General features: G+C 39.2%; 1 protein-coding gene and 1 pseudogene across 1 annotated transcript; both read left to right on the forward strand.

Moving 5' to 3' along the window:
- Positions 1-9,269: 9,269 nt before the first annotated feature.
- Positions 9,270-10,424, forward strand: LOC123934623 (von Willebrand factor A domain-containing protein 5A-like). Its single transcript, XM_045994761.1, has one exon. It carries the CDS (start codon positions 9,300-9,302, stop codon positions 10,422-10,424), a length of 1,125 nt encoding a protein of 374 aa, XP_045850717.1. The 5' UTR covers positions 9,270-9,299.
- Positions 10,425-12,215: 1,791 nt separating this feature from the next.
- On the forward strand, positions 12,216-13,553 carry LOC123935019 (annotated as a pseudogene).
- The last annotated feature ends 4,818 nt before the right edge of the window (positions 13,554-18,371 follow it).

An 18,371-nucleotide genomic window follows, 5' to 3' on the forward strand; every position in this document is an offset into this window, starting at 1 on the left:
CTTGAACGGACCCATAACCAGTAAGGAGATTGAAGTAGTCCTCAAAAATCTCCCAACAAACAAGAGCCCAGGGCCAGACAGCTTCCCAGGGGAATTCTACCAAACATTTAAAGAAGAATTAATTCCTATTCTTCTGAAACTGTACCAAAAAATAGAAATGGAAGGAAAACTTCCAAACTCATTTTATGAGGCCAGCATTACCTTGGTCCCAAAACCAGACAAAGATTCCATCAAAAAAGAGAATTACAGACCAATATCTTTGATGAACACAGATGCAAAAAATTCTCACCAAAATTCTCGCCAATAGGATCCAACAGTACATTAAAAAAATTATTCACCACGACCAAGTGGGATTTATCCCAGGTCTGCAAGGTTGGTTCAACATCCGCAAATCAATCAATGTGATACAATACATTAATAAAAGAAAGAACAAGAACCATATGATACTCTCAATAGACACTGCAAAAGCATTTGACAAAGTCCTTTCTTGATCAAAACTCTTCGAAGTGTAGGGACAGAGGGTACATACATCAATATCATCAAAGCCATCTGTGAAAAACTCACAGCAAATATCATTCTCCATGGGGAAAAACTGAGAGCTTTTCTGCTAAAGTCAGGAACATGGCAGGGATGTCCATTATCACCACTGCTATTCAACATAGTACTAGAAGTCCTAGCCTCAGCAATCAGACAACAAAAACAAATAAAAGGCATCTGAATCGGCAAAGAAGAAGTCAAACTCTCACTCTTTGTAGATGATATGATACTTTATGTGGAAAACCCAAAATACTCCACTCCAAAACAGCTAGAACTTGTACAGGAATTCAGTAAAGTATCAGGATATAAAATCAAGGCACAGAAATCAGTTGCATTTCTATACACCTACAATAAGACAGAAGAAAGAGAAATTAAGGAGTCAATCCCATTTACAATTGCACCCAAAACTATAAGATACCTAGGAATAAACCTCACCAAAGAGGCTAAGAATCTATATGCAGAAAACTATAAAGTACTCATGAAAGAAATTGAGGAAGACACAAAGAAATGGAAAAATGTTCCATGCTCCTGGATTTTAAGAATAAATATTGTGAAAATATCCATGCTACCTAAAGCAATCTACACATTTAATGCAATCCCTATCAAAATCCCATCCATTTTTTTCAAAGAAATGGAACAAATAATCCGCAAATTTATATGGAACCAGAAAAGACCTCAAATAGCCAAAGGAATATTGAAAAAGAAGGCCAAAGTGGGTGGCATCACAATTCCGGACTTCAAGCTCTATTACAAAGCTGTCATCATCAAGATAGCATGGTACTGGCACAAAAACAGACACATAGATCAGTGGAACAGAATAGAGAGCCCAGAAATAGACCCTCAACTCTATGGTCAACTAATCTTCCACAAAGCAGGAAAGAATGCCCAAAGGAAAAAAGACAGTCTGTTCAACAAATGGTGCTGGGAAAATTGGACAGCCACATGCAGAAAAATGAAACTGGACCATTTCCTTACACCACATACGAAAACAGACTCAAAATGGACGAAGGACCTCAATGTGAGAAAGTAATCCATCAAAATCCTTGAGGAAAACACAGGCAGCAACCTCTTTGACCTCAGTCGCAGCAACTTCTTCCTAGGAACATCGCCAAAGGCAAGGGAAGCAAGGGCAAAAATGAACTATTGGGATTTCATCAAGATCAAAAGCTTCTGCAGAGAAAGGAAACAGTTAACAAAACCAAAAGACGACTGACATATCAGATAAAGGGCTAGTATCTAAAATCTATAAAGAACTTATCAAACTCAACCCCCAATGAACAAATAATCCAATCAAAGAATGAGCAGAGGACATGAACAGACATTTCTGCAAAAAATACATCCAGATGGCCAACAGACACATGAAAAAGTGCTCCACATCACTCGGCATCAGGGAAATACAAATCAAAACCACAACGAGATACCACCTCACACCAGTCAGAATGGCTAAAATTAACAAGTCAGGAAATGATGGATGCTGGCGAGGATGCAGAGAAAATGGAACCCTCCTACACTTTTGGTGGGAATGAAAGCTGGTGTAGCCACTCTGGAAAACAGCATGGAGGTTCCTCAGAAAGTTGAAAATAGAGCTACCCTACGACCCAGCAATCACACTACTGGGTATTTACCCTAAAGATACAAATGTAGTGATCCAAAGGGGCACGTGCACCTGAAGGTTTATAGCAGCAATGTCCACAATAGCCAAACTATGGACAGAACCTAGATGTCCATCAACAGATGAATGGATAAAGAAGATGTGGTATATAAATATACAATGGAATACTATGCAGCCATCAAAAGAAATGAAATCTTGCCATTTGCGATGATGTGGATGGAACTAGAGGGTATTATGCTTAGCGAAATAAGTCAATCAGAGAAAGACAATTATCATATGATTTCCCTGATATGAGGAAGTTTGGACGCAACATGGGGGGTATGGGGGGAAGGAAAGGTATGAATGAAACAAGATGGGATTGGTAGGGAGACAAACCATAAGAGACTCTTAATCTCACAAAACAAACTGAGGGTTGCCGGGGTGGGGGAGGGCAGGTAGGGGGAAGGGAGAGCGTGGTTGGGTTATGGACATTGGGGAAGGTATGTGCTATGGTGAGTGCTGTGAAGTGTGTAAACCTGGTGATTCACAGACCTATACCCCTGGGGCTAATAATACATTACCTGTTAATAAAAAAAATTTTTAAAAAGATAAAAAAGGGAAGACTGACAATTTAAACTCATAAATTCAACAAGTTAGAAGAAATTGACCACTTCTTCAAAAATCAAAAACTACCAAAATTCAGCTAAAGTGAGAGAGATGAACTCAATAGGTCTAAACCATTAAATAAATTGAATTTGTAATTTAAAACCCACAAAAAAGGTATCTCTAGGCCAGAAAATAGCACCAATTTTACACAAAACCTTCCAGAAAATAGAACAGGAGGGAAGTCTTCTTTTCCCCTTTAAAAAACATTATTTATTTTTTAAAATTTCTTTTCAGTGTTCTGGAATTCATTGTTTATGCACCACACCCAGTGCTCCATTCAGTAGGTGCCCTCCATAATACCCACCACCATGCTCACGCAACCTCCCATCCCCCCTCCCCTCCAAAACCCTCAGTTAGTTCCTCAGAGTCCACAGTCTCTCATGGTTTGTCTCCCTCTCCAATTTCCCCCAACTCACTTCTCCTCTCCATCTCCCCATGTCTTCCACGTCATTTCTAATGCTACACAAATAAGTGAAAGCATATGATAATTGGCTCTGCTTGACTTATTTCACTCAGCATAATCTCTTCCCTTTTATTAAAATAATTTATTTTGAGGTTAGTATTGCCTGGCTATTTCTCTTTAAGAATCATTATCTTATACATATTTACTTATTTGGTATTATACACATATTTTGGACGAGGAAAACTGGGTATGTAAGTCTGTTAGACCCAGCGTGTTTACATACAGTAATTGCTATACAAATGCAGTGGGTGAAGACATAGAAGTAGTGGTTCTTTGCCTCCCCACCTGGCTTCTGCAGAAGAGACTCACCATAATGACTTAAAACTGAAAACTTTAAAAAAAAATTTTTTTTTTAATTTCTCAGAGAGAGATCGCACAAGCAGGGAGAGTGGCAGCAGGCTCTCCACTGAGCAAGGAGCCGGGTGTGGGACTGGATCCCAGGACCCTGAGATCATGACCTGAGGCGAAGGTAGCCGCTTAACGACTGAGCCACCCAAGCATCCCAAAACTGGAGAGTTAAACATAAAAACTGAAACTATGTGTAGCAAGCTGAAGAAGGACTAGGTTTTCACCATTTATCTCCGGACACTGTTGGAAGGAAGAAGAGGAAGACTGCTGGAGATGCCTGTGGGTGGACCCTCGACGCTCAGGGATGCAGCTTCTGAGGGTCCACACAAAATGTTGGGAAAGGACTCAGCCTGACTGTAAACCACTTGAAGTGCCAGATGCCTCCTGAGGAAATCCCTCGTTTGCTTCCATTTTACCACCACCGCCCCACCTCAACTGACATTCCAGCCTCTGGGAGGGGCTGTACCTTTTTTCTTGGTACTTTCAGACCCTGCAACGGAGATCTGCCTCCTGAATAGATTACTGGACTGTTTATGGTCCCGCGGGCAGTCCACTGGCAGGTCTGAATGAAAGGGGTATTCTTTTTAGGACAGTACCTGCATAGAGGACTCTGATACTCAGAGGTGAAAAAGACCATTGCACATAGCTTGCCTGAGGCACTTTTTAAAGAGGAACCTTATGCTTAAGCTGTTCTAAACCATGGACATCTACTCCTGGCACTTTCCTCCTCAAGCCAGATATATTGCTTTTGTCTAGACCACCAACTCATTCTTCTTGCTCTGGGGCTTCTGGTATTAGAAAATGGCCCGGAAGTACACTGCACAGGCTCAGGCTGAAGAGCACTCCGCCCCTTGCATGGTTTTGGTCCAATCACTAGCTGAATGGAAAAAAAAAAAAAAAAGGCACAAGAACAGCTTCTGAAAGACCCTTGGATAATGGCGGGAATGTCAGGACTGTCCAAATTGGGTACTCCGGGAATAATGGACTTGACTGAGAAGGTTGAAGGTAAAGAGGTTAAATGGGCATGGAGCGCCTCCCTCTGGTGGTACCAAGTTTGGGAAGGGAGAGAAGGAAATCGGTCTGGACCTCATGCTGAGCAGATAGAGGCTTGGGCGTGATGGATGTAATTAGAGCAGGAAGCTTTCTCCATATAAAACACTACTGTAATGCTGTAAATAGTGAATTTTAGAATAATGACATGTTAAGCTTTTTATTATGAAAATTGGAGAGAATAAACTAATCAAAACTAAAATAACCACTATTTAGGTTATTTTAAGCCGCTTTATTGAAGGATAGTTGACATACAATAAGCTTCGTTTAGTTAAAGCCTGCGATTTGCTAAGTTTTGACACATGTATGCATCTGAAAAACCAGCACAATCAAAGCAAGGAATACACTTGCATTGTTCGTCTTTGTAATCGTCTTCTCCATCTGCAACTACTTATCAGCTTTCTATCGCTATAGATCAGTTTGCAGTTTTTACTATTTGTTAACAAGTGGAATGTGTTTTTGGTCTGGGTTTTTCACCAATATGATGATTTTTGAGATGCATCTACAGTCTTATTTCAATAGCACATTCCTTTTTTACTGCTAAGTAGTAAGCCATTGTGTAATATACCACATTTTGTTTGGGTGTTTTTACTTGCATTATTTTCAGATTTTTCTATTCCAGTAGTGCTTCTGAGAATATTTGGCTAAAAGTTTTTATAGACAAATAGTTTTACTTGTGGTTAATTTCCTAGGATGGGAGTGGCTAGGTCACAGGATGAATGTATGATTAACTTCTTAAGAATCTGTCAGTTTTCTTAACTTCTTAAGAATCTGTCAGTTTGGGTATCCAAATGTTCCAGCACCATTTGTTGAAAAGACAACTGTCAGGTTGTACTATTCCACATTTTTGCATTTTACATTTCCACCAGTAGTGTGTATGTTCAAATTTTTCCACAACCTCTCCTACACTTAGTATAACAGGTATTATTAATTTTAGCAGTTTTAATAGGTGTGTGTAATGGTATATTCTGTTATTAATTTGCATTTTGCTAGTAATTAGTGATATTGAACATCTTTTCATGTGTTGATTTGCCGTCAGCATATCTTTTATGGCAAAGTGCTTGCTCAAAACCTTTGTCTATTTTATATTGGGTTGTTTGTTTGCTTGTTACTGAGTTTTGAAAAATTGTTATGTATTGTGAGTACAAGTCTTTTATCAGATAAATGTTTTGCAAAGCTTTTCTCCCAGTATGCAGTTTGTTTTCTCATTCTGTAAAGTATCTTTTTCAGAGCGGAAGTTTTAAAAATTTGAAGTACTGTTTTTCAAATTGTTCTTTTACAGATACTACTTTGCTTTTTTTATTTAAGAAATCTTTACCTAGGGGCTCCTGGATGGCTCAGCAGGTTAAAGCCTCTGCCTTCGGCTCAGGTCATGATCCCAGGGTCCTGGGATCAAGGCCTGCTTCCGGCTTTCTGCTTGCAGGGAGCCTGCTTTCCCCTCTCTCTCTGCCTGCCTCTCTGCCTACTTGTGATCTCCCTCTCTCTCTGGCTCTGTCAAATAAATAAATAAAATCTTAAAAAAAAAAAGAAATCTTTACCTAACCCAAGTTCACAAAGGTTTTCTCCTGTTTTGTTGGGTGTTGTAGAGACTTATAGTTTACATTCTAATTTTAGGTATATGATTCCCTTTGAGTTACTTTTTCTCTATGTTGTAAGTTGTGATTTCAAGTTTTGGGTTTGGTTTTGTTTGAGGTATGTATGTATGTATGTATGTATGTATGTATGTATTTTTATTATGTTCTGTTAGTCACCATACAGTACCTTATTAGTTTTTGATGTAGTGTTCCATCAAAATATTCATTGTTTGCATAAAATACCCAGTGTTCCATGCAATACTGTGTCTTCCTTAATACCAATCACTGGGTTAACTCACCCCCCTTCCTCCCTCCCCTCTAAATGCTTGAGGTTTTAATTTTTTTTTTCAGCATAGGGTATCCAAATGCTCCAGCACCATTTGTTGAAAAGACTGTCTTTACACATTTGCTAAAAATAAGTTGTCCATACATATGCCTATGTCTATTTTTGGATCTATTCTCTTCCATTGATCTATTTGTCCATATTCATGTTAATACCTCACTGTCTAAGGCACTGTAAGACTTCAACTTTCTTTTTCAAGGTTTTTTGGTTATTCTAGGTCTCCTTAATTCCCATATGCATTTCAAAACCAATTTATCAATGTCTAGAATATCATCTACTGAATTTTTATTGTGATAACACTAAGTCCATAGGTCAGTTTGTGGAGTCTTGTTATCGCAACAATATTGCATAGTCTAATGAATACAGTATATGCCACTATTTATTTTAGTTTTTTAAAACTTCTCTCATTAATATTTTATATTTTTCACAGTACACCTTTCTTTTCTTTTAAAATTTGCTTTATTTTTGTAATTTGTTAATGATGCATTATATTAATTTATATTTAAATGTTACACTAACCTGTATTACTGGGATAAACTATGCTTGATCATGATATATTTTTCTTTTGGATTTGACTTGCCAAATGTTTTTGTAGAATTTTTGCATTTATGTTTGTGAGAGATACTACTCTTAGTTTTCTTCTCTTGTATTATCTCTCTGTCTTTGGTTTCAGAGTAAGGCTTTCCTTATTGAATGAACTAGGAAGTTTTTCCTATCTCTTCAATATTCTGGAAATTTTTCATGGAATTGATATTGTTTTATCCTTAAATGTTTAGAATTCAGATGAAGCTACCTGAGCTTGGTGTTTTTTATGCAGAAAGGTTTACAATTATAAATACAAAAATAAATATAAATATACAATTATAAATACAATAAATACGAAGCCATCCAAATTACGTATTTTTTTCTTGAGTAAGCTTTGGTAGTTTCTTTCAAGTCATTTATTCATTCCTCTGAGCTGTAAGATTTATTGCAATGAAATTGTTATAATATTCCCTTCTTATAACTTTAATATCTGTAATTTATCACTATGTCCTCTTTACATTCCTAATAGTAGTAATTAGTGTTTTTTTTCTTTTTATCTTGATCATTTTGGCTAGAGTTTTGTCTCCCCTTCTTTAAAAAAAACAGCTTTAGTGAGGTATAATTGATATACAAAGAGTGGCACATGCTTATTGTGTACAATTTGATGAGTTTGAACTTTGATTTCTCCTTTTCAAATAATGTTTTTGGCTTCATTAATTTTCTTCATTAGTTTTTTGTTTTCCTTTCTTCTTTCTGCTTACATTCTGATTTGGGTTTAATTTGCTCTTCCTCATATTTTTTAAAGTGGAAACTATGTCTTTATCTTGAAACCTTTCTTATTTTCTAATGTAAGTATTTAGAGCCATAACTTCCTTTTAAGCACTGTCTTAGAAGTATCCCACAATTGCTGATAGATTGTATTTTTATTTTAATTTAGTTTACAACACTTTTCAGTGTCTTTTTTTCCCTTTGACAAATGGGTTATATAGAACTATATTATTTAGTTATCAAATATTTGCATGCTTTCCTGATATTTTCCCTTGTTAATTTCTACTTTATTTCTGTTGTGACCCTAGAACATACTTTGTACTATTGAATATGTTTTAATTTATTTGGACTTGTTTGGGGCCAAATATGGTTAGTGTTCTTTGAGCACTTAAAAAGAGTATGTATTCTGTAAGAGACTATGGACTCTGAAAAACAACCTGAGGGTTTTGAAGGGGCGGGGGTGGGAGGTTGGGGGAACCAGGTGGTGGGTAATAGGGAGGGCACGTATTGCATGGAGCACTGGGTGTTGTGCAAAAACAATGAATAATGTTATGCTGAAAAAATAAATAAATAAATAAAAAACAAACAAAAAAAGACACTAGGCCCCCAGAAGTCTGTTTATTTTTATTATAAATAAATGTGAAATCTAAAAAAAAAAAAACAAAGAGTATGTATTCTGTTGTGGATAGAATGTTCTATAATTTCAATTAGCTTATGTTGGTTAATAGTTCTTTAAGTTTCAGTTGGCTTAGCATGTTCAAGAATTTTCTGCCCAGTTGTTTTATTGTCAGATGGTTGCTGAAATCTCTAAGTATAAGTTAGATTTTTCTATTATTCTTTTTAGTTTTATCAGTTCTTGCATCATGTATTTTGAAACTGTAGGGGCCTGGTTGGGTGGAGGGAGCCCTTTTGTTGTGGGCTTGGATTGACCCTGCTGCTCCCGGAGGAACTTGCTTGCAGACCCCGGATGTAGGGGTGGGCCAGCCGGATGGAGATGTCCAGTCAGTGGGGCGCACACATATTTACTATGGTAAATTGGAATTCTATTGGCCGCCCGTATTGCTGACTGAGCGTGACTGTGCAGCTTTCCCTGTGTGCTGCAGTCCTATTGGCCACCTGTGTGTGGGCTGGGCTCGACCATCCCTATAAAGGTCAATCTGTGAGGTAGTGTGGTTTTTTTTTTTTTTTTTCCATTCGTTGGGTTCGTCAGGAGGAGCATTTGTCAGTTCGCTGGGGAGCGGCCTCGCCAGCCAGGGAGCGGCCTCACTGGGGAGCAGCGCTGCCAGAGCATCATCATCGGAAAGCAGTCTTGTGGGGGAGCGGCACCAGGAGTGCCATTGTCGGTCTCGTTCCTTTGGTCACGGACCCTAACAGTAGGAGACTGCTCTCCACTCTCTCTTCACCTGGAAGCCACCCTTGTAGTCCTGCATCACCATGGTGCTCCAGGGTGGCCTACTAACCCACAGAGAGGAACCAGTACCACTAAAGAGCATCTCTGTGACCTTGTCCATTCGTGAGTTTGTAGCTGGTGTGTCTGCTACCTTAAACTATAAGAATGAGGAGGAAGTTCCTTTGGAGACCTTCTTTGTGTTCCCCATGGATGATGACTCAGCTGTCTACAGCTTTGAGGCTGAGTTGGATGGGGATAAAATTAAAGCAGAATTAAAGGAGAAGACAAAGGCCCACAGCATCTGTGAGAGTGCCATCAGCAACTGCCGCCAAGCTTTCCTACTGGAGGAGGACAAGTACTCCAAGGACGTCTTCTGTTGCAGTGTGGGGAACCTGAACCCAGGGTCAAATGTAGCAATCACCCTGAAGTATGGGCAGGAGCTCCCCTTGGAAGCAGATAGAGCCCTGCACTATGTGCTCCCAGCTGTCTTGAATCCTCGATACCGTGGCTCTGGATCATTTGAGGACAGTTGCCTTGATATGAAGACTCCTGTCATTCCTTTGGAGGACCTGCCCTATATACTCAGCATGGTTGCCACCGTCAGTTCCCAGCATGGCATTGAGAGGATCCAGTCCAACTGCCCCTTCAGTCCTACCAAGTACCTTGGAGAAGATAAGACTTCTGCCCAGGTTTCCTTGGCTGATGGACACAAATTCGATCGAGATGTGGAACTCCTGATTTACTATAGTAAGGTGCATACCCCCACTGTAGCTGTGGAGATGGGGCAACCTGGAGACAACTCAGATGGTTTCATGAAAGATCCATCTGCGATGGTGTATTTCTACCCAAATATCCCAGAATCTCAGTCACCTGTTATCTCTGGAGAATTCATCTTCCTCATGGACCGCTCAGGAAGTATGCAGTCCCCCATAAGTAAACAGGATAACTCTCAGCTATGTATAGAGGCAGCCAAAGAAACACTGATTTTGCTGCTGAAGAGTTTGCCTATGGGCTGTTACTTCAATATCTATGGATTCGGAAGTTCCTATGAGGCATTCTTTCCGAATAGTGTGAAATACACTCAGCAGACCATGGAGGAGGCACTGAGGAGAGTTAAGCTTATGCAGGCTAACCTGGGGGGCCATGGGGTAGCAGCCATTGTTAGATAGTGGGAATCGTCGGGTAGGGGGAATCATCAGGTAGGGGGAATCGTCAGGTAAGGGAAGTAATTGGGGTTGGTGTCCTGGTCGTCGTCACCTCTTTGTAAGAGACGGTCCTGACTGGTTGGTTTGATTTTCAATACTTGGCGCGAAATAAAGCTTTGCTTGACTTTCACTTTGGGTCAGTCTTATTCCTTTGATCACGGACCCTAACAGAAACTACATTACCAAGGCATATAAAAGTTTAGATTTGTATTTCATTAACGTTTATATTATATTCTTGAGATTATTCATGCCTATCATGTCTGTATGATAGAGATATCTTATTAGAGTGTTCTATTTCATTTTTTTCTCAAGTCTGATTCCAGTGACATCACATTGGCAACTTGAAATTAGCCATGGCTGGAGAAATTGGCAAATACTATAGTCAATTTTTTTTTTTTTGGATAGCTAAGGACACCACAGACAAAGGGTTTAAACTTTCCATGGGCCCTTACACTCACCCAGTATTACAGAGGACAAAACCACTACCACTTTCAGTTGCTGTTCTCAAATTGTCCTTCTGTGTTTTCTGCTGAATTTATGCTATTTTTGTTGTTCTGCTGTCAGATCTATCACATGCTGTGCCATTACTCTCTCCTTTTACTATCATACAGATGCCAACAGGTCCTGTGGGTTTTGGTTAAAAGACCCACATGTCTTTTAAAGTCTATGAGAAGAGTTTGTCATCACATTTTATTATAAATGTTGTTGATGGTCATATTTGGTTTTGCTATGTAGTTGTTCTGTTTTCATGTGATGAAGACAGACTGCTAAGCTATGTTACTACTATCACCATTTTCTGACTGTTACCTACCTTTCCATCATTAATTTTACCATATTTGCAACAACTATTTTTTAGTATTTAGAAGTAAATAATTCTAAATAACTTTTCAATTTCCTCTGAAATATTTTAGTATGTTTCTCTTTAATAATAATAATAATAAGAAGAAGAAGAAGAAGAAGAAGAAAAGAATATTTTTGTTTGCAAAAATCATCATACTACTACAACTGAAAAAATGAACAATTCCCTAATATCATCTCACACTCAGTCAGCCCTTATATAACTTCCTTTTTTACCCTCACAATCACTTTTTTTTCCATTTTATTTTTTTCAGCATAACAGTATTCACAATCACTTTTAAAAGTGGTATTTTTTTCAAACCAGTGTACACATATTGCATTTTTTTAAGAATCTCTTAATCAGTAATGTCCTCTACCATATTTTCCCCTTTACTTTTAGAATATATTTCCCCTATAGAATTAAAGCCAGTTCATTTTATGTTAGAGAACTTCTGAAAATCACTAACCAAAAAAGATAAGAACATTGAAAAATTATCCTGTAACTGTCTCCCAAAACTGTACTCTGTAACTCATAGGATACACCATTTTAATTTTTTATTAAAACACTCAGAGAGAAGTAGAGAGAATAATGTATAATAAAAGCCCTTGTACCTTGGGGTATCTGGGTGGCTCAGTCGGTTAAGCTACCTACTCTTGGTTTCTGCTCAGGTCATGATCTTAAGGTCATGGGATGGAGACCTGAGTTGGGCTTTGCGCTCAGCTCAGAGTCTGCTTGAGATTCTCCCTCTCCCTCTCCCTCTGTTCCTAATGGTCCCTACTTGGCACTCTTTCTCTCTCTCTCAAATAAATTAATGAATCTTAAAAAAATACTTCATATGGTCATGCTGAGCTAGTACCTGCGCCTGGAATCTGGTCGCAACATCAGCTGCGTCTGCCACCTGCCACTGCCTCTGGACCATGGACCCCCACAAAGTAAGCAAGCTTCAGGTCTTCGTGAAAATGTGTAAGCAGGATCCAAGCATTCTGCACACCGAGGAAAGGCATTTCCTGTGGGGGTGGGTGGAAAACATAGGGGGTAAAATACCACCTGCCACTCATAAAACTAAATCAGAAGACAGTATCAAGGAAGAAAACCAGATCGTAAGAAGGTGGAGGAAAACATAAAGACAGATGAACCATCAAGTGAGGAAAGTGATCTAGAAATTGACAATGAAGGTGTGATTGAAACAGATACTGGTGCTACTCAAGAAATGGGAGATGAAAATGTAGAGATAACTGAGGAAATGATGGATCAGGCAAATGATAAAAAAGTGGCTGCCATTGATGCCCTAAATGATGGTGAACTACAGAAAGCCATTGACTTGTTCACAGAGTCCATCAAACTAAATCCTCGCTTGGCCATTCTGTATGCCAAGAGAGCCAGTGTCTTCATCAAATTACAGAAGCCAAATGCTGCCATTCGAGACCGTGACAGAGCTATTGAAATAAATCCTGATTCAGCCCAGCCTTATAAGTGGCGCGGGAAAGCACATAGACTTCTGGGCCATTGGGAAGAAGCAGCACATGATCTTGCCCTTGCTTGTAAACTGGATTATGATGAAGATGCTAGTGCAATGCTGAAAGAAGTTCAACCGAGGGCCCAGAAAATTGCTGAACATCGGAGAAAGTATGAGCGAAAACGTGAAGAGCGAGAGATCAAAGAAAGAATAGAAAGGGTTGGGGTACCTGGGTGGCTCAGTGGGTTAAAGCCTCTGCCTTCAGCTCAGGTCATGATCCCAGAGTCCTGGGATCAAGCCCCGCATCGGGCTCTCTGCTCACAGGGGAGCCTGCTTCCTCCATTCTCTCTCTCTGCCTGCCTCTCTGCCTACTTGTGATGTCTGCCAAATAAATAAATAAAATCATTTTTAAAAAAAGAATAGAAAGGGTTAAGAAGGCTTGGGAAGAACATGAGAGAGCCCAGAGGGAGGAAGAAGCCAGAGGACAATCAGGAGCTCAGTATGGCTCTTTCCCAAGTGGCTTTCCTGGGGGAATGCCTGGTAATTTTCCTAGAGGAATGCCTGGAATGGCAGGGGGTGGGGGGTGCCTGAAATGGCAGGAATGCCTGGGCTCAATGAAATTCTTAGTGATCCGGAAGTTCTTGCAGCCATGCAGGATCCAGAAGTTATGGTGGCCTTCCAGGATGTGGCCCAGAACCCAGAGAATATGTCAAAATATCAGAGCAACCCAAAGGTTATGAATCTCATCAGGAAATTGTCAGCCAAATTTGGAGGTCAAGCATAATGCCCTTCTGACAAATAAAGCCCTTGCTGAAGTAAAAGCAATTTCGGTCACCTAATGGATGTTGCAATAATACAAACCAGTGTACCTCTGACCTTCTCATGAAGAAGGCTGGGGTGCTGTGAAGAGAATCCCTACCCCTCTGCTCTCCATGCAACTGAAACATTCTACAGTGGTTTGCCATTAGGGTATTCATTCAGATAATGTTTTCCTACTAGGAACTACAAACTTTAAACACTTTTTAAACCTTAAAAATATTTTAAAACATATTAAAAGGGTGTGTTAGTCCGTACATTTTTCTTTACTAATCATTTCCCTTTTTTTCCTTTGAATTAATTGGACAAGGAAGATATTTCAGTGTGGAAGATTTATTGCTCAGTTATTATGAGTGAAATAAAGGTTTATTGGTGGGAGGCAAATAATACATTAAAATAGATGAAGTTTGAGTTGGAGATACAGTTTCTGAGGCATTTTGACTTGTCTTTTTATTTTTTATTTTTTTAATATTTTTAAGGTTTTATTTATTTATTTGACAGACTGACATCACAAGCAGACAGAAAGGCAGGCAGAGAGAGAGAGAGAGAGAGAGAGGGAGAAGCAGGCATCCCGCTGAGCAGAGAGCCCGATGTGGGGATCAATCCCAGGACCCCGCGACCACGACCCGAGCCGAAGGCAGAGGCTTTAACCCACTGAGCCACCCAGGCACCCCTTGACTTGTCTTTTTAAATGCTTTATTTTTTAAACACAATTTATTTTGATAGAACCATTGGGACCACCAGTATTGCAGTCGGACCTGGGTAGCAACCAGAAGTGCTTGGCAGGGCAGCAGCAACTTTATTCCTTTTATATAGTGTGCAACCTTGTGCAGGTGCAATTAAATCTTACACTGTGGTGAAGGGATGATTTTTATAATGCTGCAGTAGACTTGGATTACTTAGCTGTGTTCTTGTCTGATATAGAAAATAAATGTTTTGCATTATTTCCACAAAAAAAAGACTTCATTAAAAAGCCCTTGTACCTCAACAATCATTGACTTCCAGCCCTTCTTGTGTTCAACTCCTCTGCACTCCCTTTAAACTACTATAAATAAAAATTTGGGGGATTACATCTTTTCTACTGCCCTAGGCAGATGGCACATAATAATGATGACACCATCCTAGAGAAACACATGAGAATACACCAGGCCGTGACTTGTGACAAGGCCTAAAAATACAGTGGAGGGTAAAAAGAAGAGAAGAAGGTTATATCTGTTGTCAACACTAAACTGAGAAATGGTTGTACCTACCAACTGTAAAAAGACATTTTGAGGACAATCACAAACATTGGTATAGGTTTAGGTTCGGGATGATAGTAAGGTATTTTGTTGGTCATTATAATAGAGTTGTGGATTTCTAAGAAAATATTTTTATTTCTTTTTCCTAAAATAGTTTAAAAATTTTTTATATTTATTTATTAGAGAGAGAGAGCACCCCCATGAGCGGTGGGAAGGGCAAAATGAGAGGAAGAAAATCCCATGCAGACTCTGTGCTGAACCCCACATGGGCCTCCTCGGGACCCTGATATGAAACCAAGAGTTGGACGCTTAACAGACTGAGCCACCCAGGTACCCCTTCTTTAATTTTTAGATATGTATTCTAAAGTATTTGGATGTGAAATATCAGGAAGCCTAGGCTTGTTTTTAAAAGTCCATTAGGGTCCCATCCCTCTACCTCCAGATCAATTTGGTCCTTTCTTTAGTTCCTTCTCACTCTCAGAAAATACTGTAATTCTAGTTTTTGTCTCAACAGGGCATCTCAACTCAAAGAAGATAGAAGAGTTTCTGGAGATGGTGGGAAAGCTACAGCAATGTCATGTATCTGCTGTGTCTGAGTCTGGGTTTTGAGGACATGGTTCAGAGCCCTCACAATGAAAACTTCAGGAAATTATCCCATTTTGCTTTTTATTTTAAAATTTATCTGAACCAACAATAACCACATCATCATTCAGAATTAAGAAGTTAGAGAGGATAGATAGCAAATGGATAGATAGATAGATAGATAGATAGATAGGATAGATAGCAAACTTCTATAAACTCTTGTCTTTCATTTGCATTCCCCACGGGCAGGTAACAACTATTATTAGAAAATTTATGTGTCCTCTTGGAGATATTCTACATGTGTGTGTGTGTGTGTGTGTGTGTATCTTTCCCCATTTTTAAATTTTTTAATACACAAGTGGCCAAAAACAATGTAGATGGCTTTGCACCTTTTTTTTTTTTGTTGTGCTGTATCATAGAGATGACACGAACCCAGAGCCCACAGCAGAACTGGGGCAAAGAGGTTCTGCTGAGTCCATTCTCACTTAAAAAAGCTATGTTCAGTCAAAACCAGATAAGTAGGATCTTTGGCTTTCGTTCCTAAGATGGCACATCAGGCCTGCTGCTTAGGAAAAACTTATTTAAAAAAATTTTTTTAAGACCTAAAGTATTTTTAAAAGAGATGAATAGAACGTTTTGCCTTATATTTCCATGTTTTATTTTTTTTTAATTTTTCAATTTTTTTTCATTTTATTTATTTTTTTCAGCGTAACAGTATTCATTGTTTTTGCACAACACCCAGTGCTCCATGCAAAACGTGCCCTCCCTATTACCCACCACCTGGTTCCTCAACCTCCCACCCACCCCCACCCCTTCAAAACCCTCTGGTTGTTTTTCAGAGTCCATAGTCTCTCATGGTTCATCTCCCCTTCCAGTTTCCCTCAACTCCCTCTCCTCTCCATCTCCCCATGTCCTCCATGTTATTTGTTATGCTCCACAAATAAGTGAGACCATATGATACTTGACTCTCTCTGCTTGACTTATTTTGCTCAGCATGATTTCTTCCAGTCCCGTCCATGTTGCTACAAAAGTTGGGTATTCGTCCTTTCTGATGGAGGCATAATACTCCATTGTGTATATGGACCACATCTTCCTTATCCATTCATCCGTTGAAGGGCATCTTGGTTCTTTCCACAGTTTGGCGACCGTAGCCATTGCTGCAATAAACATTGGGGTACAGATGGCCCTTCTTTTCACTACATCTGTATCTGTGGGGTAAATACCCAGCAGTGCAATTGCAGGGTCACAGGGAAGCTCTATTCTTAATTTCTTCAGGAATCTCCACACTGTTCTCCAAAGTGGCTGCACCAACTTGCATTCCCACCAACAGTGTAAGAGGGTTCCCCTTTCTCCACATCCTCTCCAACACACGTTGTTTCTTGTCCTGCTAATTTTGGCCATTCTAACTGGTGTCAGGTGGTATCTCAATGTGGTTTTAATTTGAATCTCCCTGATGGCTAGTGATGATGAACATTTTTTCATGTGTCTGATAGCCATTTGTATGTCTTCGTTGGAGAAGTGTCTGTTCATATCTTCTGCCCATTTTTTGATATGATTATCTGTTTTGTGTGTGTTGAGTTTGAGAAGTTCTTTATAGATCCTGGATATAAACCTTTTGTCTGTACTGTCATTTGCAAATATCTTCTCCCTTTCCGTGGGTTGCCTTTTTGTTTTGTTGACTGTTTCCTATGCTGTGCAGAAGCTTTTGATCTTGATGAAGTCCCAAAAGTTCATTTTTGCTTTTGTTTCCTTGGCCTTTGGAGACATATCTTGAAAGAAGTTGCTGTGGCTGATATCGAAGAGGTTACTGCCTATGTTCTCCTCTAGGATTCTGATAGATTCCTGTCTCACGTTGAGGTCTTTTATCCATTTCGAGTTTATCTTTGTGTATGGTGTAAGAGAATGGTCGAGTTTCATTCTTCTACATATCGCTGTCCAGTTTTCCCAGCACCATTTATTGAAGAGACTGTCTTTTTTCCATTGTATATTTTTTCCTGTTTTGTCGAAGATTATTTGACCATAGAGTTGAGGGTCCATATCTGGGCTCTCCACTCTGTTCCACTGGTCTATGTGTCTGTTTTTATGCCAGTACCACGCTGTCTTGGTGATCACAGCTTTGTAGTAAAGCTTGAAATCGGGTAACGTGATGCTGCCAGTTTGGTTTTTGTTTTTCAACATTTCCTTAGCAATTCGGGGTCTCTTCTGATTCCATACAAATTTTAGGATTATTTGCTCCAGCTCTTTGAAAAATACTGGTGGAATTTTGATCGGAATGGCATTAAAAGTATAGATTGCTCTAGGCAGTATAGACATTTTAACAATGTTTATTCTTCCAATCCAAGAGCATGGAATAGTCTTCCATCTTTTTGTGTCTTCTTCAATTTCTTTCATGAGTGTTCTGTAGTTCCTCAAGTACAGGTCCTTTACCTCTTTGGTTAGGTTTATTCCCAGGTATCTTAAGGTTCTTGGTGCTATAGTAAATGGAATCGATTCTCTAATTTCCCTTTCTGTATTTTCATTGTTAGTGTATAAGAAAGCCACTGATTTCTGTACATTGACTTTGTATCCTTCCACGTTACTGAATTGCTGTATGAGTTCTAGTAGTTTGGGGGTGGAGTCTTTGGGGTTTTCCATATAAAGAATCATGTCATCTGCAAAGAGAGAGAGTTTGACTTCTTCCTTGCCAATTTGGATACCTTTTATTTCTCTTTGTTGTCTGTGTGCTGTTGCTAGGACTTCTAATACTATGTTGAACAAGAAACCTACATCTTCTTTACTCATTCATTAGTCAATGGACACTTGGGTTGTTTCCATAATTTGGTTATTGTAGATAATGCTGCTATAAACAGTGGGGGACAAGTATCCTTTTGAATTAGTGTTTCTGTATTCTTTGAGTAAATATCCAGTAGTGCAATTGCTAGACAGAAAGTCAGGAACAACACAGGTATGTCCACTCTCACCACTTTTATTGAACATAGTAC

This window comes from Meles meles, chromosome X (assembly GCF_922984935.1).
Source record: "Meles meles chromosome X, mMelMel3.1 paternal haplotype, whole genome shotgun sequence".
NCBI lineage: Eukaryota > Metazoa > Chordata > Mammalia > Carnivora > Mustelidae > Meles > Meles meles.

Excerpts from the sequence above, each read along its gene's own strand:
- LOC123934623 (XM_045994761.1), top strand. The coding sequence starts at position 9,300 with ATGGTGCTCCAGGGTGGCCTACTAACCCACAGAGAGGAACCAGTACCA.